This window comes from Paroedura picta, chromosome 2 (genome assembly GCF_049243985.1).
Source record: "Paroedura picta isolate Pp20150507F chromosome 2, Ppicta_v3.0, whole genome shotgun sequence".
NCBI lineage: Eukaryota > Metazoa > Chordata > Lepidosauria > Squamata > Gekkonidae > Paroedura > Paroedura picta.
This window is the reverse complement of record NC_135370.1, coordinates 79,872,669-79,898,582: the sequence shown is the minus strand read 5'-3', so window position 1 is coordinate 79,898,582 and position 25,914 is coordinate 79,872,669. Positions and strand designations below refer to the sequence as shown.

The following is a 25,914-nucleotide window of genomic DNA, read 5'->3' as shown; positions in this document are numbered from 1 at the left end:
AGGAGAAGTTCACAGATACATTTCCCCATGCCCTGAATAGCCACCAATGGAAGCTTCTCACATATTCATTCAAAGCTGTATCACTAGGCTGTAGATCTTCTGTATAAATGCTTCCAGTGGATGTTGTCGGTCAATGGAACTTAGCTTTTAAGTCATCTGTTTAGGGCTGGGCTGTCTGATAAATCTATGACACAGAATTCTGAAATGGAATGCATAGCTCCAGTAATATTATCCTTGAGAACTGCCAGTATAACTGTTTTGTGACATGAAGTGTGACAATGATACAAATGCATTGAAATTGTCAGTGTGTTTGCAGTTCACCTACAGAGGTTAATTAGCAAGCTGTTCATTTTCTTGTGGTAATTCTTTGTATCATTACTTTAATTCTGTCTAGTGTACATGGTACATTACAGAAGTAAGTAGGAAGGGAGCAATCCCATGCATGCTAAACATAACATAGGAATCCTGTTAGATCAGATCAAAGGTCCTTTTCAATATCAACATCTTGTTTCCAACAGTGACCAACACTAAACCAAGGGCTGCCACAAATGCATCCAGTAGCATAATGCTTCTGAAAAAGGAGGTTCCATTTAACTATCTTGTCTCATAGATATTAATCATGAATTTGACTTATCTCCTTTCAAAGTCATCTAAACTACTGGCCATCAACACACTTTGTGGTGGTGAATTCCATGAATTAATTCTGTATTGTGCAAATAAATACTTTATTTTGTCTGACCTTAATTGATGGTTAATACATTCTAAATTTCTCTCATGTCCCCCCCCCCCTTTTATTTTTTGATAAAGAAAAAAGCTTGAGTATTTTTAATGGAAAGGGTGCTCCAACAATTTGACCATGTTAGGTGCTCTTTTCTGCACATTTCCTGGATCTATAATAACCTTTTTTCAAAAAACAGTTGTAGGCTGACAACGAAGACATTAAAATGCTTCAAGATTTTCTATTCCTTAACTCAACAACTAAAAGGGAGACTGCAATCCAGAAATCAGAAGGTGATTGATACTGGGAAGAGAAGCCACGAAGGAGCTAGAAAAGATTCTTAAGTGTAAGGATGTGTTACTAAGATCAAGATAATCCATACTATAGTATTCCCTGTTACTATATATGGGTGTGAAAGTTGTAAGTAAAGAAAGACAATAGGAAGAAAGTTGATGATAGGAGCATTTTACAGATACCACAGACCATCAACAAGACAAATACTGGGTTCTAGATCAAATCAAGTCTGAATGACCAAATTGTGGCTGTTGTGCCTTGGTCATGTTGTGAGAAGACAAGGCTCACTGGAATAAGAAAACAATGCTAGGAAAAGTAGAATGCAGGAGGAAAAGAGAAAGACCCAACATGAGTTGAAATGACTCAATAAAGGAAACTATGGCCCTCAGTTTGCAAGACCTGAGGAAGTCATGTATATTAGAAGTTCTGCCATTATGCCCATGAATGCTGCCAGGAAATAGGGCTGGAGTTAACCCTTCTACTCTTCAGTCATACAGTGGGAGCAGGTTTGAAATTTTCCTCTAATTTATGTAGAATATTATTCACTTTTACTATGCTTATGCAAAAGTAGACATTGCAATGTTACCACTCCATTTTGTTTCCAAGGTCCTATGCTAGTAGTTCTGCAGTGTTCTCAGCCCCTTCAGAAATAGCATAAAGTATAAAATTGCACTAATTGGAAGGGGCTATGAAATTATACAGAAATTGAATTATTTGATAAGACCACCAAGTATGTACATATGGAGATTGATTCACAGCAAAACTGAAATTATATTCATAGGGAAATGCAACGGTGATTTCATGTGATAGCGATGTAAACCAGAGGACTGGCAGTAGGGTCAAGGTGGTCCCTGCATTACCATGGTAGCTTGCTAGAAGAGGGAGCTGCTGCCTTCCTTTCTGTTGTGCTTCTGCAGCAGATTATGGTTTATCAATGCAGCAGGGGCTAGATGAACTAAGAAGCTAATAGGGTTTCAGGGGGCCCTCTGGCATGCTCTCTAAATCCAGGCTACTGGCTGATATCTCTTTGCCTAGGAATGTGAGCCCTGGAATTCAGGATATGCAAGAGAGGAAATTTACATAAATGTGGTTTGTCTGGTGACTCTGAAATGGTTATAAGCATATCAAAGTGTGAAATAAAAATTCAGCACTAATTTTATGACTGGGAGCAGAGTACAGGAAAACCCAACAGGTTATTGCACATTTTATTACTTGATCTGTCACCTGCAAGAGAGCAGGACATACACAAAATAAACTATTACTACCAGGCTATTATCAATTCAGCTTGGATAATAGACTCCCAACTGTTAGGGCTAGTTTGTTTCTCTTGCAGATTAGGATTTGATTTTATTAAGATTTCTTTTTAGCCTTACTATATGGCAATATGAATCCCACTAATGTTTCTTAGATTAACATACCTGTGAGAAGACATGTCTCTGTGAAACCATGCCTTGGTAATGACCCTCAGATTATCTGGTTACCACCTATGACCCTCAGCTCTCTACTCTTTTATGTTGTTCTTAACTGACTTAAAAAATGTTTATCAGTCCCTGAATGCATGACCTTAAAACTTTGGTTCGACTTAATCCTGGTCTGTATCTATTACTCTATTTCTTCATTAATCCATTCAGTTCATTTTGTAGAACTTCTTGATAATTTCCAAAATGCAGGGCTGTGGCCCAGGATGGAATGGCTTTGTGACAACTTTAAAAAGAAAGAAAGAAACGTATTTAGAAGATTCATACAAAGCTTTTATAGTAAGCTTTTATAGTAAAATCTAAAACAATTTACAAAGCTTGCAACCACAACATAATTTGAGATCAGGTTTCAGATATATCCCTGGTTCATTAACTACTCTTAGACTAACAATACTGACATTTTTTTGCTGAATCCAGGTGCTGAAGGACTTGGGTATCCAGGACTTTAATGCCACACAGAGGGAGGTTTCTGTGGCATATCCATGCATGTAACTTAATGAGCACAGAACATGGTAATGCCAGTTGCCTAGCAGTGGAGAATTATGCACATTCTTCTATGTTTAAGATCCCAGTGTTAGATGGGAGAGAGTAGAAGAACAGTTGTTTTTATACCTCACTTTTTACTATCCAAAGGAGTCTCACAGTGACTTACAATCACCTTCTCTTCCTCTACTCACAACAGACACTCGGTGAGATTGGTGGGGCTGATAGAACAGCTTGTGAAAACAGCTCTAACATGACTGTGACTAGCCCAGGGTCACCCAGCTCGCAGCATGTGTAGGAGTGGGGAATCAAACCCAGCTTTCTTGATTAGAGGCTGCCACTCTTAACCATTACACCATGCTGGCTCTCCCGATTTAGCCAGAGAGAGGGAGCAAAAAGGAAAATCCACAAAACATGATAAAGCAGAGCAGTGACTTCCCTGTCAATAGTTTAATGAAAGGTTCCACACACAAAGGTTTCTCCCTAAAGTCCCCTTTATCAGGTGTGTAAGCACTGGCCACATGGAGTTCAAAGGCTGGGCAAGCTATTCATTTACCCTCCCCATTTAAACAAAACTATTTTCTCATGGCCCCAGGGGAGCAAGCAAGATCAACTGGCAAACAAACTTCTATTAAGTGTGCTTGCTGGAAATGTTTATACGTTGTTGCTGAAAAATAGGCTGAGTTTGCTGAAACTTCAGCTCAGTGTTTAACCACTCGTGTTATATTAAATGCTGTATGTGTATATTTGTGAGAACCTGCTGGGTGCAGCAGAACCCAAGTGTCCCACAGTCTTCCCTTCCAGCCACCTCTTTATCAGCATATGACAGGCTTTCTCAACCAGGGTTTCATGAAACCTGTGATTTCTTGACAGCCCTGGAAGGGTTTCCTGAATGGGTGGGAGGTAATTAATTTTGTATGTATGTATGTATGTATGTATGTATGTATGTATGTATGTATGTATGTATGTATGTATGTATGTATGTATGTATCCCTGGAATAGACAGAAGTGTCCCCGGAAGTGACAGAAAATTCCCCATTTGGCTCTGTGGCACTTTGTGGTGCCAAATTTGGCATTTTAAAAATTTGCACAAAGATGGAATTGCATTGTAATGCAATCCCACCTTCATATAAATAACCCCCCACATACACACACACCTCCCCCCACATGGTGGATCCTTTCCACCCCAGCTGTATTGTGGAGATGCAAAAATCTGGGGTGGACAGTGTGCAGTGTGCACCACAGAAATAGATCCCCTACTAGGACTCAGGAAGCAGTGGGGCATGCTGTTCCACTGCAATGCACTAGCAGTGGCCTGGAGCAGCACCACTGGTGCAGAATCGGTATAGGTGACCTTGGGCCAGTTATACACTTCTAGCCTAACTTACTCCACAAGGTTGTTGTGAAGGCAAAGTGAAGAACAGGAGAATTATGGGGGGTGTCGGGGAGAAAGGAATATAAATGATATAGATAAATAATCAGTGTAGCAATATGGTAGGCAAAAGATGGGTTGATTGGTGCATGAGAGGAGAAAAGGAAGTAGGGAAAGGTGAGGATATGGGAGTTGCTAAGAAGAGGGAAAGAGGAAATAGTGGGAGAAGGGATTGAGAGGAAAGTGAGGTACTACCACAAGTTCTTGTGGGTCTCCTACTTGTTACTTCTATTTGTCAACCATTTATCTAATTTTAACCACCTAACAGCCCTCACTGCTGGCCTTCCCATAATGAAACCCAAAATTCTGTCTGTTGCTCAACATTGTCCACTGAAAAAAGAGAGGCAGTAGTCTTTCACACAGGCTCTTAAGAAATCTCCCAACATTCAGATAAGAGTTGTCGCCTTATATGGTAAAGAGATTAACCAAACAGAATCAATGAGGGATGCCTTTCAGTGGTATGACAGAAAAGCACCATCTCCCATAATATACATGTACATAGCCGTGCACATAAATGCATTCATAATAAGCAAAAATACATGAAATTGAAAGAATATAACCTACAGCGAATCAGATTGTTCATGTCACCTGATATTGTCAAACCCTACCTTGGTGGTAGCCAGTTCTCCAAAAATTTCTCCCTAACTGGAGGAGCTATCAACCAGATTGTACATTCCTATACAGAGTTACCCTAATCTCGACATAAATGGATTTACACAACAGTTAATGAGTAAAAGAAGAGATGGTTTTCACTACCCACTTTTCACTACCTCAAGGAGTCCCAAAGTGGCTTACAGTCACCTTCCTTTTCCTCTCCCCACAACAGACACCCTATGAGGTAGGTGAGGCTGAGAGAACTCTAAGAGCACTGCTCTGTGAGAAGAGTTCTAAGAGCACTGAGACTGGCCCAAGGTCACCCAGCTGGCTGCACGTGGAGGAGTAGGAAATCAAACCTGGTTCTCCAGACTAGAGGCCACTGCTCTTTAACCACTGGCTCTTAACGTAACCATGCTGGCTCTTAACGTAAGAAACTCATTAATGTAAAACAAGCATTCAACCAATATTAAATTTAAACTGAACAGATGAGGATCAACAGGTATTTTATCTAAAGCAACACAGTCAGTGACTTAATTCCCATCCACCTGGCAAGGGAGGGATGGGGGGAAGTTGTGAAATTCCTGCATTCTGCAGGGGGTTAGACTAGATGACCCTGGAGAACCCTTCCAATTCTAAGATTCTACAAATTTAGTACTTGGAAACAAGGCTCATTTCCTTGGGTGAAATTGATAGGATATTTCATAGGTGAAAGTACTACTCACACATACTTATGGACATTCCCAGGGAGTAGCTGTGTTTGAGCTGTGGCAGAAAAAAGATGCATAGATAGTTAGGACTTGGGAGTAAATCCTATTGAATTTCATTCAGAACAGCATTCTTATCACTATTCATTTTTTGTTATGTGCTCTTTGCTGTCCTGTATATAGTGTTTCCTGCATATGGAATTACAGGGCTCCATAAAATAGCATGCAATTTGTACAATTGTACCTGTGAATTTACACATGACACAATAAATTTGATGTGTGGCTAGAAAAAGGCATTCCTTCAACAACCCTAATCCCAGGCTGTATAGGACCTTAAAAGTTAAAACCAGAACCTTAAATTGAGCCTGGAAAAGAACTGGCAGCCAATGAATAGCTTTCAAAGATGGTGTAATAAACTGCCTGTAATCCATGTCTGATAGTAATCTTGTTGCCACATTCAGGATTATTTACTTATTTGCTTTGTTTATCTTTTTTACCATTGGGAAACCCTTGAAACATTAATCAGGCTTCAAGAAACCCCAGAAGTGGTACAATCATGCCGATTACGGTTAGGAAGCATAATTGTGGACATGCCCACCCAGGGCACCTCCTCTTCCCACCCATCATTGGCCTTTTTGGGAAAGGGTGGGCAGGTTGACATGACCATATACGGTCATATCACCCAATAAATGTTTAACAATTTTAAAGCAATATATAAGCAATTAATTAACTCCCAGCCATTCAGGAAACCCTTCCATGGCTGTCAAGAAACCCCAGAGTTTCACAAAACCCTGGATGAGAAAGCCTGATCTAACCACTACATCACACTGACCGCCATAGCTGAAGATTCTGAACTACCTTTATAGACAGGCATCCACAGACTACAATACAATAATCTAACCTGGTAGTATCAGAGCATGAATCACGGAGGTCAGATCTATGGTTGAAATGTGTGCATCCTCATAGTGCTGAAAGATTGGTGCTCCAGGGGGAATACACATCCATACAGAGTAAGTTATAAACCAATTCCAACAACATTTCATTTTTTTTCTTGATTGAACTTCCATTACTGCTTCAGTTACCAGTTCAGGTCATCCCTAATCTCACCTGTTGCAGACTGAAAGAACAGAACTGACCAGCATCTCCATAGTGAGGACATTCAACTCCATAATTCTGGATGAGTCCTCCCATCTGTTTCATATATTTGTTAAACTGCATGAGCGAAAGAATCTTCAAGAACTCCAGGGCACAACTTGTCAAGGTGCCAAACAATACACCCAGCCTCACTTTTTGAAAACAACAGGCCAGAGGTACCAGCTGATACTAAACCCAGCTCCCATTCAGAAGGCTTCCACAGTTGATGGTACTGAAGGCAACTGAGCAGAATTAATTGGGCTGTGCATTTATCGACCCACAATCTGCAAAATTCCTCTGTCAGGGTAACCAAGGCAGTTTCCATTATAAGTCTGAAATTTGGTTAAAATACATCAAGGTTTATTAAACACCACTTTCTGCTGGACAGCTACTAATTTTAGAATCTTGTTCTCAAATAGTGATGAGTGTATAGTAATTAAAAATATATATAATGTGCTCTAGAAAACTCCTGAGCCTCTTGTGGCGCAGAGTGGTAAGGCAGCAGACATGCAGTCTGAAAGCTCTGCCCATGAGGCTGGGAGTTCAATCTCAAGCTCAAGGTTGACTCAGCCTTCCATCCTTCCAAGGTCGGTAAAATGAGTACCAAGCTTGCTGGGGGGTAAATGGTAATGACTGGGGAAGGCACTGGCAAACCACCCAGTATTGAGTCTGCCATAAAAACGCTAGAGGGCGTCACCCCAAGGGTTAGACATGACCCAGTGCTTGCACAGGGGATACATTTACCTTTACCTTTAGAAAACTCCTGAGATTGAACAATCACAGTTATGGTGTCCAGATTGGTAGAGGGCATAAGAAAGATCTTTATCCATCAAGTTGATATGGAAATAGGTGGTCCTACACATTACTCACTCCCAGGCTGTTTAGGATTTTGTAAACTAAATGATTATTATGAATAGTGTTCAGAAGGAAACTGATAACCAGTGAAACTCTTTTTAAGAATTCGTGAGAGATACACACTCCTAGTAAACCTATTCTGCATCAGTAATTAGTGTACTAGTACAACAAAAATAGAGTCCAATAGCACCTTTAAGGCCAACAAAGATTTATTCAAAGTTTGAGCACCACAGTTATGATGGTTGTTCATTTAGTCTGAGGAAGAGTGCATGCACCAAAAGCTCACACCTTGAATAAATTTTTGTTGATCTTAAAGGTGCTACTGGACTCTCTTTTTGTTGTGCTACTTCAGGCCAACAGGGCTACCCACTTGAAGCTATCCTAGTGTACTAGCAGCCGCTAATTAACATTTATACAGTGCTTTTCCTATGTGATCAAAACAGTACAAGGAACCTGTGAAGTAGGCCAGAATTTATTTTCCCAGATTGCGAGTGGGGAACTGAGAAATGGTAGCTTCATTAAAGCTATTCAGTGAGTTTATGACTGGCCTGAGATTTGAACCAAGGACTAAATGCAACCCCAGTGTTAGAGCTAAAAAGATGCAACCCTAATCTGGAACGGCACACATCTCATTGAAATTTCTAATTTTAACATTTAGTATCAGCTAGAAACTAAAACATCAAGGGAATTGGTGGGAAACTGTTTTCATCTGCCAGGGCTTCCCTTTCTGCTCTAGCTTCTTATATATCATTATTATCTTACACAACCTTGCTGAGGATATAGGCTGTGGGTTGGGCTTCCTTTTGTTTAGTGGTGGTTGTTTGCCCTCCCCTCTACTTAGGAAATGACAAATCAGCACTAAATGAAAAGGAAGCTGTGTGTATTCACTTTTTTTTTCAAGAATGGCAGAGACCTGTCTTTTTTCCCCCCACACAGAGCATGAACATTCATTCACCCAGCATGAGGCACAAAACTCCAGTCCTGGTTTTAGCTATGATCATATCAATGATGAAAGCCCTGCTTAGCTTTAAACCTGGGAGATGATGCTTTCTCTTAATTTACTAGATGAAAAACAAACAAAAAACAAACCCTGAAGTGGAGCCGTGTGTTTACTGGAGCAGACTCTATGCACAAGGAGATCTGGAGTTTCAAATGGACCCAGCAGCTCATATGATGTGGGGGCAGGCTCTGGATTAAATATCTGCATCGATAATAGTGGAGTCTCTGCACTCTCTTGTGAATCAACCCTCCAAGAGAATTGAGAGCAACCCCTTGGTGGGAAAAGGCCATCCACTAAAAGGGCCAGAGAAGGGAGCATATTTCCTTGCCTACTAGCAATCTCTTCTGGGTTGGGTGGGAGTCAATTTAGTGCTGCTTACTGAGGTGACTTTAGGCATGTCCCATAGGGTAGCGATCCCCAACCTGTGGGCCGCGGAGGACCACATGTGGTCCTTCGACTAATTGGAGGTGGGCCCCGGAGGATGCCTTCTCCCCCCCAGCCCTTTACAGCACACTTCATTGTTGTGGCATGTCTGTATCTTATTTTGAAGGGATGTTTAAACATTACCATAGCGACCAGAGAGCGTTAGGGCAGTGGTTGAGAGTAGAGGAGTAAACTACCCCCCCCCCACCGGGCCTCAGTAAAAGGCCTTGAGTGGTCCCCGGCGTTGAGTGGTCCCCGGTGATAAAAGGGTTGGGGACCACTGCCATAGGGGAAAAGAGGAGAAGTGGACTCCGTGCTCCTTGGACTAGTCTCTCCCTGAGCCATCTTCCCTATGTCCTGCTAAGTCATCTCCACTTGGGCAGGCCAGTGAGTCTTTTTTGAACTACAAGCAGAGCGTAGTTTACCTGCATCCCCCCCATTTTCTGTGTGGACCACAGGTGCCCAGGACAACACTCTGCGGTTACGGTTTTCTTCCTTGTTTTTTGACCCTCCCCGCATTCCAGTGAGCCATCGCTAGCAATGAGCAACACCGCTTCCCTGGAGGGACTGACTGCAGGCTATCAAAAGGAGCATCAATCGCCCTGGCTGCTGTTGCGCTGCCGCTGCCGCTTTGGGCTGTGTCTTCCCGTCTGCGTGCCTTGCAATTTCCTCGCTCACCAGCAGCGAGCAGCAACTGGACGTGTGTGAGAGGCGAGCGCGAGACGCGCGCCCAGGCAGCCACACAGGCTCGCAGCGCGCGCGCACAGACACACGCACACACACACACACCCTCCTATCGAGGGGAGGGGAGGGGAGGGGAAGGGCTCCAGAGGCTTGGCATGTTCCTGTGTGGACGTGAATCGGTGAGCGAGCCCAGGAGCGGGAGAGCAAGCCCTCGCCAGTAGGCGCCTCATTCATTCCCTCGCCTTCCTCCTCATGCCGGCTCCGGCTCTCTCGCAGCCCGCCGCCTGGGACTCCAACCTGTTTGTGGAGGTCACTCTTGGGCCGCCAGCAGCCTGTGGCTTCTTTTTTCGGTCGCCGCCACCTTGCAGCGTCTGACCGTCTTGCTTCTCGGGAGAGGAGCCGGAGCCGGAGCCTGACTGAGCAGCAGCCCCGACGCCCCAGCGCGCAGTGGAACACCCTCCCCACCCCCCGGCCCTCTCCGAGACCCCTGGGAGGAATTTACTTTGGCGGCAGGAGGCGGGGGGCCGGCACGCCTCGCGACGAACATGTACCTAGACCCAGAAGCAGCCAAAGGTAGGAGCTACACCCCCTTGGCGGCAGGCTCGGCGGCTGCATGCCTGTCGGGGCAGGGAGCAGTCCCTCACGCGCAGGCGAGCGCTCGCTCCGGCCGAAGGGGGCAGGTCCGCCGCCGCCTTTGTCTTGCGGGCGGGGTGGGGGCGAGAGAGGCGGAGGTCGAGGCGCTGCTCGGCGCACCTGGAGGCGGCGGCGGCGGCAGCGGGGGGTAGGGAGGAGGCGGAGGCGGGGACCTGCCCGCGGCTGATTGGGCGGTGGTCGGCGCTTGGCTCGGAGGCGGCGGCCAGGGGGTCGGGGACGTGCTCGCGGCGGCTGCCTGGAATGGAGGGCGGCGGCTGAAGGCGACGCCGGCTGCCCGGCCAGGAAGCAGCTACGCGCCAGGGGTGGCTGGGCGGGCAAGGCAGCGAGCGGGCGGCGTGAGGGCACTCGGCGGGAACTTTTGGGGTGGGGGAATCCTGCAGCCCCCTCCTGCCCTGTGGCGGCTGGCTGCGGAGACAGCGCCTGCGGCGAGGGTGGACGACGACGACGTTGGGATTCCGGCCCCAGGAAGCTGCCGCGTGGGGAGAGAGAGGGAAGTGGCGGCGACAGCCCCCTCGCCTTCTCTCAGCCTCAGCCCGGCGACGTTGCCTCCCCCCCCCCCCGCCGCTGCCGCCGTTTCGGGGCCTTTCTAGGGAGTCTCTGGAGTTTCCTTGTCGCCTGTCGTTTGGGCAGAAAGTCCTTCGCCGGCTGCCGCTCGCTTTTCCTTCGAAGGAGTCTCTCGGCGCTGCCCCTCCGCCGCGACGCCAGGGAGGGAAGGCACCTGCTGTTCCTGGAAGGAAGGAAGGCGCGCGAGCCGCTCCACCCCACCAGCCTGGCCCCCAAGTTTGCCGGCGCCCGGCAGCCAGGCTTCGCGTGGGGTGGGGAAGGAGTGGCCTGGCCTGGCCTGCCTTCTCGCTTCCCCTGGGGCCAGACTCGGACTGGCGGCCAGGGCTCCTCTCCTCACGCATCCTCTGCTGCTGTCCCTGCGAGAGCGCGCCGTCTTCTGTCCAGGGTTGTGCTGCTGCTCTAACGCCCCATGTGGTGCCTATCGTGAGCACAGTGGGCATAAATGGATGGAGCAGACGCACTGAAAACAACCAGCACCCTACAGGAAACTTTTATTCTGGAATTGGAAACAAATCGAACTCTGGTCCTGTGTTCCCAATACTTGATGACACTCCCCACAAGTGTAGCAGTCTTTAATAGGAATAAGCACATTCTGTCTGCTCCCCCAGATGCACAATAGAAAGTTGTGTCCAACTCATCCACCTTAGGCATCTTGAATAGGTCCTGGAGGAAGTCCTGTAGCTTTCAGAATCCTGTTCTGATAAGGACAATTTGAGATCAAAACAGTGGAGCTTGAGAGGGTTCCCTCCCCCTTTCATATATTCTTCGTACTCTGCTGATCTGACTTCCAAGTGGCTGGTAACTAATCATCAGTACAAAAGGAATCAATGGGTTGTGTGAGTGATCAATAAACCTTACTTCACTTACAGGAACAACCTTTTAGAAATCAGCCCTTGAGGACACAGTGCAGTCCTAAGCAGAGTCACAGTGTTCTACCTCCATTGAGCCCAGTTAGCTTAGAACAGTGTAACTCTGTTTAGGATAGCACAGTAAATCTCCTACAGTGGGCAGTTTTTGTTTGTTACTACTAAGATTGCTGTGTGACTTGATTGTAAGTAAGGTATTATTGAACTGGCAGAAGATTTTTCCTGGTTCCATTGCATGGAACTATGCTGGAAATGTGGGTTTGATCGATTTTAGTGGATCCTGATTACTGTTGTCATAGGAGCTATGATCTGGGGCAGTATTCCTCGGAATACTGGAAACTTGGAGCAAAGAACAAGGGATGTGTATCGAACATGTGAAACTGGTTTATACTTCATCAGACCATTGGTCACTAATACCTAGTCTAACTGGTTCTCCAGGGATTCAGCCTTTCACATCTCTGAGAAGTGATCTTTTAAACTGCAAGTCCTGAGTGCTGAATCTGGGGCCTTCTACATGCAAAGCAGATGCTCTGCTACTGAGCCATAGGCTTTTACTTTCATAGCCTACCTGAAAGCTTCTTAGAAGCATCTGGTTAGCTACCTGGGGGGGGGGGGTGTTGCTGGGCTAAATGGCCCTTTGGTCTTATGTTGCTAGGGTTTGCTTATGGTCTTATTTTAAAAATTGCATTCAACAATTGGCCTTAATGATATCTTTTGGCAATACTTGCCACAACCTAATTATATTACATTTAGATTAGATAGTAATTTTTCCTGTTAGCATTTTGAAGTTTGCAGTATTTTACTTTCTCTGCTTGTTCTTTGTTCAAGTACAGGTACAAAAGGAACTCTCAGCACCCACCCTCTATAGTGTTCACTATTAATGCATATTATTACGTATATAATCCTGCTTTCAGAACAGCTGTGCTTTTCTTCTCATTCTCAACTCAGCTTTTGAAGCACTCAGTTAATTTTCATTACTCATCTATTAGTCAATTTTTCCTGCTGTATTAGAAATGGGAAGTCAAAACTTGTCTTTAAGTCGATTAAAGATGAGATGGAGTCCGCAGAAGAATAGAATAGTTTTGTAATGTTTTTCATATTCTCCTTCCTATTCACACTAGTTTTTCATAGTTGCAACATATTAAGCAGAAAAATATATTAAGATGCCTATTGCTGTTTGAGTTTCTTTTCTGAACTATTCTCTTTACTGCAAATAGTTCCTCCTGAATAGATAATTATTGGACCTCCTATACCATGAAAACTTCTTGCTAAGGAACCTAAAGCCTTGTGCATTATAAACTTCTAAGTAAATGGTTTATGTGCTGATAAGAATTCCACTTCCTGACTTTGATGACTTTGTCTTTTTACCTCCATTATCACTTTTACTTCCATCAGGAAACCAAATGAATTACTTTGAATGATCCCTCTCTTAACCCTGTGATCGGTTTTCCACCATGCATCTGCTTTATCTGTTCTAAAGCATCCCATGGTATCTGTACCCCACTGCCCTCCAACTATCACTTAAGACTTTGCTCTGGCTGTTCTGTGTGTGCAAAATGTAGGGTTTACAAGGCAAGAGACATTCAGAGCTGGTTTGCTGCTGCTGCCTCTGCATAGTGATCTTAAAGTTCCTTGGTGAACCATCCATATTCCAACCAGGGTGCAATTTTTCTGTTTAGGATATTGGCATAATGTATCAAATTATCTTTTAATTAAGGGCTCCTGCTCACAACCAAAAGGAACATGGAGGTCATATATTCTGAAACAAAGAAATTGCCATGTTGGGTCAAGCCTATAATTTAGTTCACAAAGTTCTGTCTGCCGAGCACTGCCAGCCAAAGGCTTCTTGTGATGTTCATAAGCATGCTAGAGTCATAATCACAATCACACGGAGTGGGAAGAGACCGCAGAAGCCATCCAGTCCAGCCCCCCACCTCCAGCATGTGATCATCCTCCAGTATGTGATAACCAAAGAATGTATGTTTGAAAACATAGATTACACTTATCCTGTTTAAAAGGCTTTATGTTGGTAGCATCCAGAACTTCCCCATTTCTCATTGACCCTTAAGATGCTATTTTTGTTTTGCCACTGGCCATCCAAAAAAGAAAAGGCCAGAATGTATGTATACAGCCTCTTCTACAACATACACTGTTTCCAGGGATTGTGTGAATGCAGAAATATTTTATGCACCTATCTACCAATATACTAATGATTTTTAAACCTAGTAAGCTCAGTATAACATTGTTGTAGGGGTGTTATTCCGCAATATTGCATATCACTACTGAGTAGATTGTATTTGTTCACAGTGTGTTGCAAACATTCTCAGTGTCTATTGATACCCAAGAGAGTGGCTGATTAATAAGTTCCAGAGAACTCAGTCCACAGAGACTGCCACCTTAGTCCTAAGTATGTTTACTCATAAATAATCCAACTGATTCAGTGGGACTGCATTCCAGGAATGTGTGCATTAGGATTGCAGGTTGCACAGTACAGTAGATTTCACCACCAAAAAGTATGGGAAGAGACATTAAATTATTGATCTCATGATAAAATGTGTTTTGCACTTTCTTCGTTCTGTAACCTAAAATCCCATAGCAGCAAGTGAGCACTGAGGTAGGACCTTCATCAACTACTCACTGTAAAGGTAAAGGTATCCCCTGTGCAAGCACCGGGTCATGTCTGACCCTTGGGGTGACGCCCTCCAGCGTTTTCATGGCAGACTCAATACGGGGTGGTTTGCCAGTGCCTTCCCCAGTCATTACCGTTTACCCCCCAGCAAGCTGGGTACTCATTTTACCGACCTCGGAAGGATGGAAGGTTTCCAGTAATCCTGGATATCTGTTTCAATCCTGTAATTGCCAAACCAGAAGCCCCTGGGATAACAGATGACCTGTTCTAGACAGTGAGAGGTTCCCACAGGACAATCAGTACAAACTCATTCAAATGGTAAATATAATTTGAATTAACATCTTATTCATTACACAAATGAATACGAAGAAGAGTTGGTTCTTATATGCTGCTTTTCTCTACCCAAAGAAGTCTCAGAGAAGCTTACATTCACCTTCCCTTTCCTCTCCCCACAACAGACACCCTGTTAGGTAGGTGAGGCTGAGAGAGCCCTGATATCACTGCTCAGTCAGAACAGCTTTGTCAGTGCTGTGGTGAGCCCAAGGTCACCCAGCTGGCTGCATGTGGGGGAGCGTGGAAGGAAATCCGGCTAGCCAGGTTAGAAGTCCACACTCCTAACCAGTACACCGAGCTGGCTCTCCCACTTGAATATAAACCTCTTTGCAGACTGTTCACATTAATTGAGAGAAAATGCTAGGTTCCCTAAAATGACACAGATTCTGTGGCCATGAAAAGGAAATCTGTGGAATTTTTGACCATTTAATCCAGGCTTTCTCAATCAGGTTTTGTGAAACCTTGGGGTGTGTTAACAGCCCTGGAAGGGTTTCCCAAATGAGTGGAAGTTAATTAATTGTAAATATATATTTTAAAATTGTTGAACTTTTATCAGGTGATATGACCATATATAGTCATGTCAACACACCCACCTGTCCCAAAATGGCCAATGGTGGCCCTGGAGGGGGTGGGAAGGGGAAGGGCCTCAGGTGAGCATGTATACAGCTATGTTTCCCAACCATATTCTGCAAGATTGCACCACTTCTGAGGGTTTTCAAAGCCTGAAAAATGTTTCAGGGCTTTCTCAATGGTAAAAAGTTGAGAAAGGCTTATCTTGACACTGTTCCTGCAGAGCGGCTTCAAATTTTGGCAGATAGTTGATATCCCTATTCAGATATAAATCCCATGCCCAGTTAAGAATGCTTATGTTCTACTGATTTCAGTGAAGTGTGTGTCTAGCTAGACAAAGAGTGTTACAGCTGTTAGTGTGCTAGGTGCAGTACAAAGTCCATTCTCAATGTATACTGGAGGAGTGACAGCAGTGTTAATGAAGCACTAGCAATAATGAAAGTAGGAGGGATGTTAATATAGCTGGGGACAATACATACACATTGATAGGGGCTCATGAAAGGCTTTGTGGAAAGAGCACTGTTTAGGATAGATTTCTAAAGGAGGCAGCTGACTCGGAGATATCCCTAGAAAAAAGCATGGCTGGAAAGAGGACTGATAGCAAATTGTCCCGCAAGAAGTAAGATGAGCAAAATGGGGAATAAGGGTAAAGAGATAGTTGGAGCAGGCTGGTAAATATGGAGTGTAGGAGGAACTTGGAAGCAACTACCCTTGTAGTTCAGATCCCTGTTTTAGAAAAGTCTATGGAGTGAGAGAGCATGGGGGGGGGGGGGGGTTACATGGCAAGAAACCTGTTCATGAGGCTTTCTACTTTAAGTTGTGCAGTTCTGGCAGCTGTGTAGTTGATTAGGGCCTCTGGATAAAAAGTGCTTTACTGTGTGATGTATTTGTTATGATTAAAGTGATAAACAATGTACAGTAAAAGAGACCCAGCAGCAAAAAAAAAAAAAAAAAAAAAAAAAAAAAAGCCAGGTGAATGCTAGGCTGTAAAGAAATCAACCTACTCAGGTGAAACTTGCAATGTAATAGAGTCAATGAGGGTTGATTTCAAATGGTCCTTTCTGACAAAACGTGCTGAGAAAAATGGCAACCGGGTCTTTGAACAGTGAGCAAACTTCAACAGGGGGGAAATACCTTGTCCTTTCAGTACTGATGTAACAAGTGGAAATGGACAGCTGGATCTTTTCATGAAATGTAGTTAAACAACACTGGTTATTGCAGCAGATCAAACCAGTTCTAAAGTGACAACTAGAGGGGCCAGTTTAAAAGTTGGCAAAAATTGAAAGTAGTCTGTTGCTGTGTAACAATTTAGGCAATGTTGGCAAATGGCATCTTATAATATGCTTTCTCCTGGTCAAAGGGGCAAACAAGGGAGTGTAGTAGCTCTGCTCTTTCCCCTGGCTTTGCTCCTTTCCCTCTACTCCCCCCACCCCTGCATTCAGTTCAGTGAAACTCCTCCTTATTATCAAGCCAAGACCAACATCTCTGTTTTGAAGCCTCAAGGAAGGATCGATAGGCTGCAGGGCCGCAGGAACCCGGCCCCGTGGCCCCACTCCTTTGAAACCTCTGGCTATTGCTCGCTCTCGGCTGCCCTGCCGTTGCAGCTGTCAGGACTTGCCCTGTGATCCGAAGGCAGCAGTGATCCGAAGGCAGATTTTTATAAATCGACCATGCACCCCTCCCCCCTAGTCGGAGGGGGTTCGCTCAGCAGGCGAACGAGAGGCTGAAAAGGCCCGAATGTCTGAAGCGCAGGTGTCAGGGGATGTCAGAGAGGAAGGTGACGCCAGAGGCTTGAAGCTAGGCTGGTTAGATGAAATAAGATGAAACAGCTTCAGAAAGGTTGTCGCCCGGGGCCTTTGTTCGCCGAGCGGGGCTCGGAACTCGCGGCAGAGAAACGAAAGAGGCATCCGCCGCTAAAGCAGACAAAGACAGGACGGCTGGAACTCGCAAAGGGGCCTTGGGAGATTCTGCGCGGCTCTCGAGAGGAGAGACACTTCCCTGCTCGCTCTGCCTGGAGTCTCCTTTGCGCTCATCACGGCGCATTAAGCGCTTCTTGGAGCGTGGGCAAGATTAGCCGGCGGGCGTGGCCTGCGATGCGGGCGCTTTAGGAGTAACCCACCCCCACCGCCTCCGCAAGCGGCACGCCCTCTGCCGCCCTCATCAGCTACGGCCAACGCGTTCCCTTGGGAAAGGAAGACTTCACGTTTTCTTCAAGTTAGCCTACAAGCGGCAGACTCTCCTTGGATTTCACAGGCTTTCGAGTTCGTCTGCTCGATCTCCACGCCTTTTCTATTGAAATAGGAGCATCTTCCATGCTGTCATCCTGAGATGCTGATGGTGTCTCTTAATCCCATTCGGCGGCAGCGATCCTTTCCTGATCGCGCCTTCCTTGCATCCCACTCCTGCTAAACCCGTTAATGATTCCAGATCGTTCCTGTGCGACGCGTTTCCACGTTAGCTCAGCGCTCCGCAGCCTACTCCCCATGGTCCGACTTCCTATGATATCTGCACAGTGGGGCTCTCTGGTTCTGAAACCACCAGGTATTAGGACCCCTTTCCTCTGTAGCTCAGTAGGAAGCCGCTTTTCTGCATCCAGATTTGTCTGGGTGAAGGCTGAGCAATACTGTTGCATCACAGTAGCCGCCGCCTTTCTCTTGTCTAGATCCCGCCCACTCGCTGTACAATTCCCCCGATTCTGTCAGGTGCAACTCTCTCCCGGAATAGCTCCCATGTCCTTCCCGCCCTTCCGCCCCCTCCCTAGTCTAGTGGTAGGTGAGGTCAGGCTGCTAAATTTAAACCTGGTGTGGCTAGGAAAGGTAGAACCCTCTTGGCAGAGGGAAGATTCTATCTACTGGAGACATGGAGCAAGGTGGGAGTTCAGAAGATGGCTCCCCCCCCCCCCGGCTCCCTCCCCCCACCTCCCGGGGGCGGGGAGAGGAGAGAAAGCTAGGAAGGAACCTAAGACTGTCGTTCCTGTGGACTGGTCCAGCATAGACTTCATCCTGTTAGGAGGGAAATGACAGGATTGCAAAATGAAGACAGATGCAGATAATATCATTGCTTCCACCTCTCAGCCCTCCAGGGGCTCAGCTATAATATCTACTATGAATTCAGCAGGGAAAGGGCTTCTTTAAAAGCAAGGAGAAGGTTACAACTAAGGGACTATGTTCAAAAGCCAAAGATCTAAGAAAAGCAGGAGTGCAGGAAGTCTAGACCAGAAAGCAGGAAAGTAAGGTCCAGCTTTGTGTGAATATCCTTTTTAGAAAAATCACACATATTTTTTTTTAATGTTCACATATGATTTCATTGTTAGAGGTGGAGAAAGAGGTGATTTGTTCAGATTTGTTCTAGGAAGCTATTCATCTGCAGATAATGCAGAAGAGGGAATCAGCTTGTATACTTGTCTTGTAGTTCCTTTGTGGGGGGGGGGGTAAGGAATCAATTTTTCACATTTTGCCCTACAGGAAGGGATCACTGAAGCTTGATTCTGTACTGGTAGTTCATTTTACAGCTCAGACATGGAGTCAATGTTTCCACTATAGTTTCCCCTCCATTTTATCTCGGACTTCAAAATATAGGTCTCTATCAGGTCTTCTGCCTAAATCAGATGCTCATGTAAAATTTAGAACTTCCAACTCCCCCTGCCCCTTCAGGACTTCCAAATGTAACTCTGCGTAAGATGGCACTACAAAGCTTTTGTTTTTTCCCTTACTGGTGGAGGTCCAGCTCTGTGGGTGTGACATTTTGAGTGGCAAAACAGTTGTGGGGGGGGGGAGATAGAGTTACCTTGCACCTCTCTGCTCTCTCTAATCCGTTCAAATGTGAAATCTTGAATCTGTCTGTCTGTCTCTCTGCCACTGAAGGGCAGTCCCCCTAATCTTGGCATTGGCGAGGCGGTGTGCTAGAAGTTCATGGCTGACTGTGTCAAACACTGCTGAGAGGTCTAATAACACAAGCAGCGCCGACTTGCCCTGGATCAACTGGTGATGGATGTCATCCATCAGGTCAACTAGCACTGTTTCTACCCCTGGCCTGCCTGGAAACCTGACTGAGATGGGTCTAAGACTGAAACTTCTTCCAAGAATGCTGACTGTTGGTCCACGACAGCCCTTTCAAGCATCTTCCCCAGAAACACTAAGTGCAAGACAGGATGATAGTTGATAGGTTGTTGTGGGTCCCAAGATGCTTTTTTGAGCAGCAGGCGAACCACTGCCTCTTTTAGCCATTCTAGGAATTCTCCTGTTGTGAGGGAGAGGTTAATTATCTCCCAACGGGGCGGGGGGGGGGCACTATTATTATATTGGTTGTTTTTAGCAGCCATGATGGACATGGGTCTAAAGGGCATGTGGTTGGCTTTGCTGACTTTAGCATCTTGTCCACTTCAGTCAGTGTGACTCATCTGAAGTTACTCAGTATACTCTCCGGAGACGGCCTAGGGGCCTCTAGTTTGCTTTCTGTGCAACAGGCACTAACCTTCTCTCCCTATCCCCCAGGCAGGCATACTAAGGCTTGGAAAGGCTGCAGTGGGCCTTCTCGGGATGGGAGGGAATGCTGACAGGGACTCCCTTCCCCTAATTGAGGCTTGGAGAGTCTGCAGCAGGACATTTTGGGGCAGGGGAGTGCTTATGGGGGTCATGGCCTCCCCCACATGCTGGCGAAGCCAGAGCTCACCTCCCTTTCTTCTCAGGCCTCAGTCCATGGCTGTGGTTCCAGGACCTTCCCCCTCCTCCCAGCTCACTCTCTCTGGCTACCTTACCTTCATTGGACGAATGGCCGATCATATAGGTGATCAACTCCTCCCATTACCCCTTTCCCATTTTATTTATGATACAGATACAAATACAGATATGACTTTGTAAATTAGTCAAAATAAAAAATGTTTTGCAAGGGTAAAAGGGCAGAATGTGCAGCTAAACGGACAAGAGTGAAGAGAAAAAATTAACTTGGTTTTCTGAGGCCTTAGTAAATCCTACAGGGGGACATTTTAAGCTGTGATAGACGATACTGGGGAAACCCCCTTGTATTCAGAAAAGCATATTTGGTCAAGTAATCAAAGGAACATCCCTTCCAAAAACTGCTGATGGGTGTAAAAAAAATGATCCAGAAGGTATGGAATGTTGACAATAGCTGAGAATCGGTGAACAGTTAAGAGAAACCCACTTTTTTTACTGTTCAGAAACCCCTGAAACATTCTTCAGACTTCAAGAACCCCCAGAAGTGGCAAGATAGAGCAGAATATGTTTGAAAAGTATAGCTGTGTACACACCTACTGGGGCCCCTCCACTCTCTCTCTCTCTCTCTCTCTCTCTCTCTCTCTCTCTCTGTGTGTGTGTGTGTGTGTGTGTGTGTGTGTTGGAGGGAGGATCACATGTCCATAGAGAACAAAACAGAATTTTCTCACAGAATTTTTTTCTCTGCATAGAAACAAGCACATGGAAATTTTCCCAGCCCATTGTACACGAAATGCTATACAAATGATTAGCCATCATCTCAGGTTCACACTTGAATATGTTTATTACCTTACAAAGCTATAAAGCAACAAAAAGCAGCATCTGCCTAGGCCTCTCTTGGTTTTGTCACAGTTCTGGTGTAGAAACACTGGCTCATTTTCAACTGCCGATTGAAAGCAGCATGAGTCAGAATCCTTCACATCATAAGAGTTAAGTCACATCATTTAAAATAATAATGATAGATGAGTTTCTTTTATTTCTGTGCTTTATGGCCATGGCACATGCTGCAGGCATGTTCTCTCTGCTAGTATAAAAAGTGGCACTTTTGCTTTTAAAAATGCAAGAGCCTCATCCTTCAGTTTGAGGATCTAAGAAGTCATTAAAATAACAAAAAATAAGAAATGCTGTTGTTTAAACTAAAAGCACTATTGGGCAGTTAGACTAGGTCACTACTGTATAAAGTGCTGAAGCAGCTGGATTTCTGTCATGTTGATACTTCTGTCATGCATTTATGTTACACACTCCCCCCAAAGTATCTGACTCATTGATCCTTATAACAACCCTGTGATGTAGGCTGAGCTGGGAGACAGGAATTATCCCAAGGCTGTATGGTAAACTTCATGCTGAGTGGGGAAATTAAGCTGGGACTCTTTAGTTCATATGTTCTGATTGCAGACATACAGCACACAGACGGAGATTAGTTCTAGCCATTGGGATTTGTCAAAAGACCATCCCAGAGTTCAGAGAAGTTAGACAACACTCACATCTTCCAGTCCAAGGAAAAATCCAAAAGCAGTGTTCTAAAGCACAGGCCAAGTTCAGAGACAAAATCAATCCAGCATACAGGCTGCAAGGTCAATAGCTAAAAGATACATTGCTTTCATACAACCAATCCCTTGTTTGCTGCTTTTAGCATCACACTAAGTGCCTGCTAGCCACCTCAGTCCTGCTCCTGCAAACACTGTTCCTCATCACTGATATGAAGCTGGCTTCATGCTGCCAACCTGTCACTTCACCTTCTGTTTTGCAGCTCTCTCCTTATCTTCCTCCTATGCTGTTCCCAAGGCTCTGACTGTGTCAGGTCTGCTAACTGTCTCTTCCTCGGAGGAGTTTTCTGCTGTAGCTGGCTGGTCCACAACATTGTCTATCTTTAAACAGCCCATGGCGCCACGGGCGCCACGGACTATATAATTCGTTAAGCCCCCTAGAGGTGGGCTTTGTCCGTGATGAGGAAGGGTCCGGGTTGGACCCTTCCTCACGACAGACAATCGGAGGGACCAATCGGCAGGCGCGAAGCGCCTGCCGATTGGTCCCTCCGATTCCCAGGCTGAGCAACTGCGAGCCGCGCGCAGCGCGGCTCGCAGTTGCTCCCGGTCTGACGCTGCGGGAGGCGCGAAGCGCCTCGCGCAGCGTCAGACCGCCGCCCGAGGGAACCCCCAGCAGTTGCGCGAAGCGCGGCTGCTGGGGATTCCCTCCTTGCCGGTCTGACGCTGCGGGAGGCACGAAGCGCCTCGCGCAGCGTCAAACCGCCGCCCGAGGCAACCCCCCTTTCAAAACCCCTTTTTATAAAGGGGCTTTGAAACTAGTCTCTCTATATATTGCATTTATGCCTAGCTGACACTTCTCCTTATCAGTTCTCCTTATATACCTGCTATCTAGCCTTGGTGATGGAATGTCTTATACTGTCACATGTGGTGGTGGTGATCTCTGAGCACCTAGAATAATAGAGTTGGAAGGGACCTGCTGGGTCATCTAGTCCAACCCCCTGCACTATGCAGGACACTCACAACCCTATCATTCATGCACTCTAACCTGCCACTCCCTTGAACATTCACAGAATCAACCTCTGTTTAAAATTTTCCAAAGATGGAGAACCCACCACCTCCTGAGGAAGCCTGTTCCACTGAGAAACCACTCAGAACTTCTTCCTGATGTCTAGATGGAATTTCTTTTGAATTAATTTCATCCCATTGGTTCTAGTCCATTTCTCTGGGGCAAGAGAGAACAACTCTGCTCCATCCTCTACATGGCAACCTTTTAAATACTTGAAGACGGTTATCAGATCCCTTCTCAGTCGTCTCTTCTCCAGGCTAAACAGATCAAGCTCCCCCAGCCTTTCCTCAAACGTCTTGGTCTCCAAACCCCTCACCATCTTTGTTGCCCTCCTCTGGATGTGCTCCAGTTTGTCTACATCCCTCTTCAAATTGGGTGCCCAAAACCGAACCAGAGCAGAGTAAAATGGTACCATCACCTCCCGTGATCTGGACACGATACTCCTTTTGATACAGCCCAAAATCCCATTTGCCTTTTTAGCCACTGAGTCACACTGCTGACTCATGTTCAATGTATGCTCTCCTAAGACTCCTAGATCCTTTTCGCACATGCTACTGCCAAGACAAGTCTCCCCCATCTTATATTGATTTATTTGGTTTTTCCTATCTAAATGCAGAACTATACATTTGTACATTTGTTCAATGTATGTCTTCCATTACATTTAATTTTCCTTTTTCTTAGTTCTCCCTTCTTGCATTCTATGTTTATCTGAGAGTCCTATGTGTGATCACTTCCTTAGGTTTGCAAGAAGTGGGACAGATGAGCACCTAGGTGAGATTTCCACTGATGGTGCAGAATAAGTGGAAGAGAGGAGAAAGCAGTGACCTTGTGTTAAGTTAATCAAACCTGAGAGGCTGGTGGCCAGTTGCATGAGCACAGACAAAATAGGGCTACTGTAGGTGGCTAAGAAAAATATATGAGAGTGTTAATGGTCTTTGAGATTTCATATACATTGTTGGTTTTTGACAGTAGCTATATCTATGTTGGTGAATTAAGCATTTTATTACTGTATGTTAGAATTATTTACATGACTGAGCACAACAGCAGTTAACAACTGTGATTATAATAATGACTTGGTTGCATGGGAAGAGTATTTCAACAATAATGTAAGGTGCTCACTTACCAGTGGCAATAAATATTTATACACTTAATGGAATTTAATTATCATGGGAGTTGTTCTGCTAGTTATGTATTTTTAAACTTCTTTAGCTCCCGAGGAAATACTTTCATACGTAGAAGCAAAAAATAACTCTCTCTATATATATGGCTACCACCCTGCACATACCCTTTAGTACTGGCCACTGAAATTACTAGAATGTGATGCAGTTGAGTGGAGGGTTGTAGCCCAAAGGTTGGATGGTGACCAAGGAGTAAAGTTCCACAGTTGTTTCCAAGACAGCAACAGTCATATATAGTTATACTTTTCTTCCATCCTGGAAGGGCTCGTGAGCAGACTGACTGATTACTATGGTTGGCAGCTACAGTGAACATAATCATTTTTAAGGATTTCACCTTTTGAAATTGCTTTATTGTTATTATATTGAACTGAATTGTTTTATTGAATTTTGTAAACTGCCCCGAGTTGGCTATGCCGAGAGGGGCAGTTAAAGAAATCAAATATAATTTTTTAAAAATTAAAAAAAATAAAATGTGTATGGGGCTTCGGTCAAATAAATATAGAGGTTGTGCAGGGTTGCCATCTGTGGAATGAAAGATTTCTAAAGATTTGCGAATGGAGTGGGGTTTAGGTAAGGACAAGCCCTTAGCAGGATTTAGTGCTAGAGAGGCCATTCTACAAAGCAGCCATTTTCTCCAGAGGAACTGATCTCTGTTGTCTGAACAGCTGTAATATAAGGAGATTTCCAGCCCTTACGTGGAGTTTGGCAATCCTAATATCATGTGTTAAACTCAGGTCACATTTCTAATGAGCTAAGAGGGGCTACTGATTTGCCGACAATAGAAAGTATTCTTTAAAATTGGTATTGAGGATTGTTATCATGATATTACCAAGAAGGTTGGAGGGGAGGACTGGCTTTCCTTCTTGCAGTGCCTAAATGATTTGACTGTCTCTGCTGCCTCCAGGAGTTAATAATACAATTATATCAATATATATTATTAAGACCAGGCATTGGTGGAGCGGGGGCAAAATTTGTTAGAAAGATTGCTGCTATTTTCAGACTTGATAAATACAATTAAAATATCTTCCAGTACAACTTAATTATCAGTAAAACAGTCTAAACAGCAAGCTATCAAGATAATAAAACCAAGTTCAGGATCAAGATAATTCAGGGGGGGGGAGATATATAGAGAGACTTCAACCAAATACTTCAAATCAGACCAAACTGATAAGAAAGTAAAAAAGCGCAAAGCTAAAACAGTATTTTAACCTGTACCTGAAAATCTAAGGCCAAAGCCTAGTGTGGGAGGGAGTTCCACAGTCTATTCCTACTGTTTTAAAAAGCCTGTTTCTGGTGACCACAGATCTCACCTCTGAAGGATGTAATAAGCAGAGAAGAACACTGATGAAAGATCTAAACTAACAGACACTCTTATGAGGCAAATAGTATTTTGATCCATTTAGAGCTTCAAAGGTAATCACTAGCACTTTGAAATAAGGTCAGAGCCAGGCAGGCATTTTGCTATGAGTGCCAGATGTAACATTTTTTTAATCTGTGAAAGTGTTGGTGTGGCAGGAAACATAGGATGTCATAGGTGTATGCGTGTATGTGTAGATAAAGTTTATACTTGGCCAGATACTAGTAGTAAGGAATTGAAACAAGACAACTTTAAAAATATCAGTATGAAACCAGGAAAGGTGGCTTTCCTTTCCATATACATACCTAGAAATGCAACTGTGATAGAAGAAAACAGTATCTATGTAACATCTGCTTCTAAAAGGGTGTGTGGAAGGTGCCAATGGGAGAGATTACAATCAGAGTATAACTCTAAGAACTACTAGACTCCAAATTCTAATTTTAAACAACTGCTGTTGTACAGGTAGGTGCTTTTATCAGGATCCTAGTGTCTTACAGATGTTCTGCCTTCCAGACGTCCCCACTGATCAAGGTGAAGTAGCTCCACCTTGAGAGGGCTTCAGCATTGAGTGGCTTCTGCTTCTCACAAGAGCAGAGGTAATATGTGTTCATTTCTTATGCCCACTTCACGGCCTGAGTCACTGAACAGCAACACCAACTGTTGGCAAGCAGCTTCAGG

At 44.8% G+C, this 25,914-nt stretch overlaps 1 protein-coding gene across 8 annotated transcripts in view; it reads left to right on the top strand.

The window, feature by feature from the left end:
* Window positions 1-9,911: 9,911 nt before the first annotated feature.
* Window positions 9,912-25,914, top strand: part of SYT7 (synaptotagmin 7) — a 284,642-nt gene continuing 268,639 nt past the window's right edge. For 2 of the 8 annotated variants that reach the window (XM_077321148.1, XM_077321147.1), the window contains exon 1: window positions 9,912-10,375. In XM_077321148.1, coding sequence (XP_077177263.1) covers window positions 10,348-10,375 — 28 coding nt within the window. In that variant the 5' untranslated portion in view covers window positions 9,912-10,347. The remainder of the gene's footprint in view (window positions 10,376-25,914) is intronic. The other 6 variants (XM_077321150.1, XM_077321151.1, XM_077321153.1 and 3 more) reach the window with 4 other exon arrangements.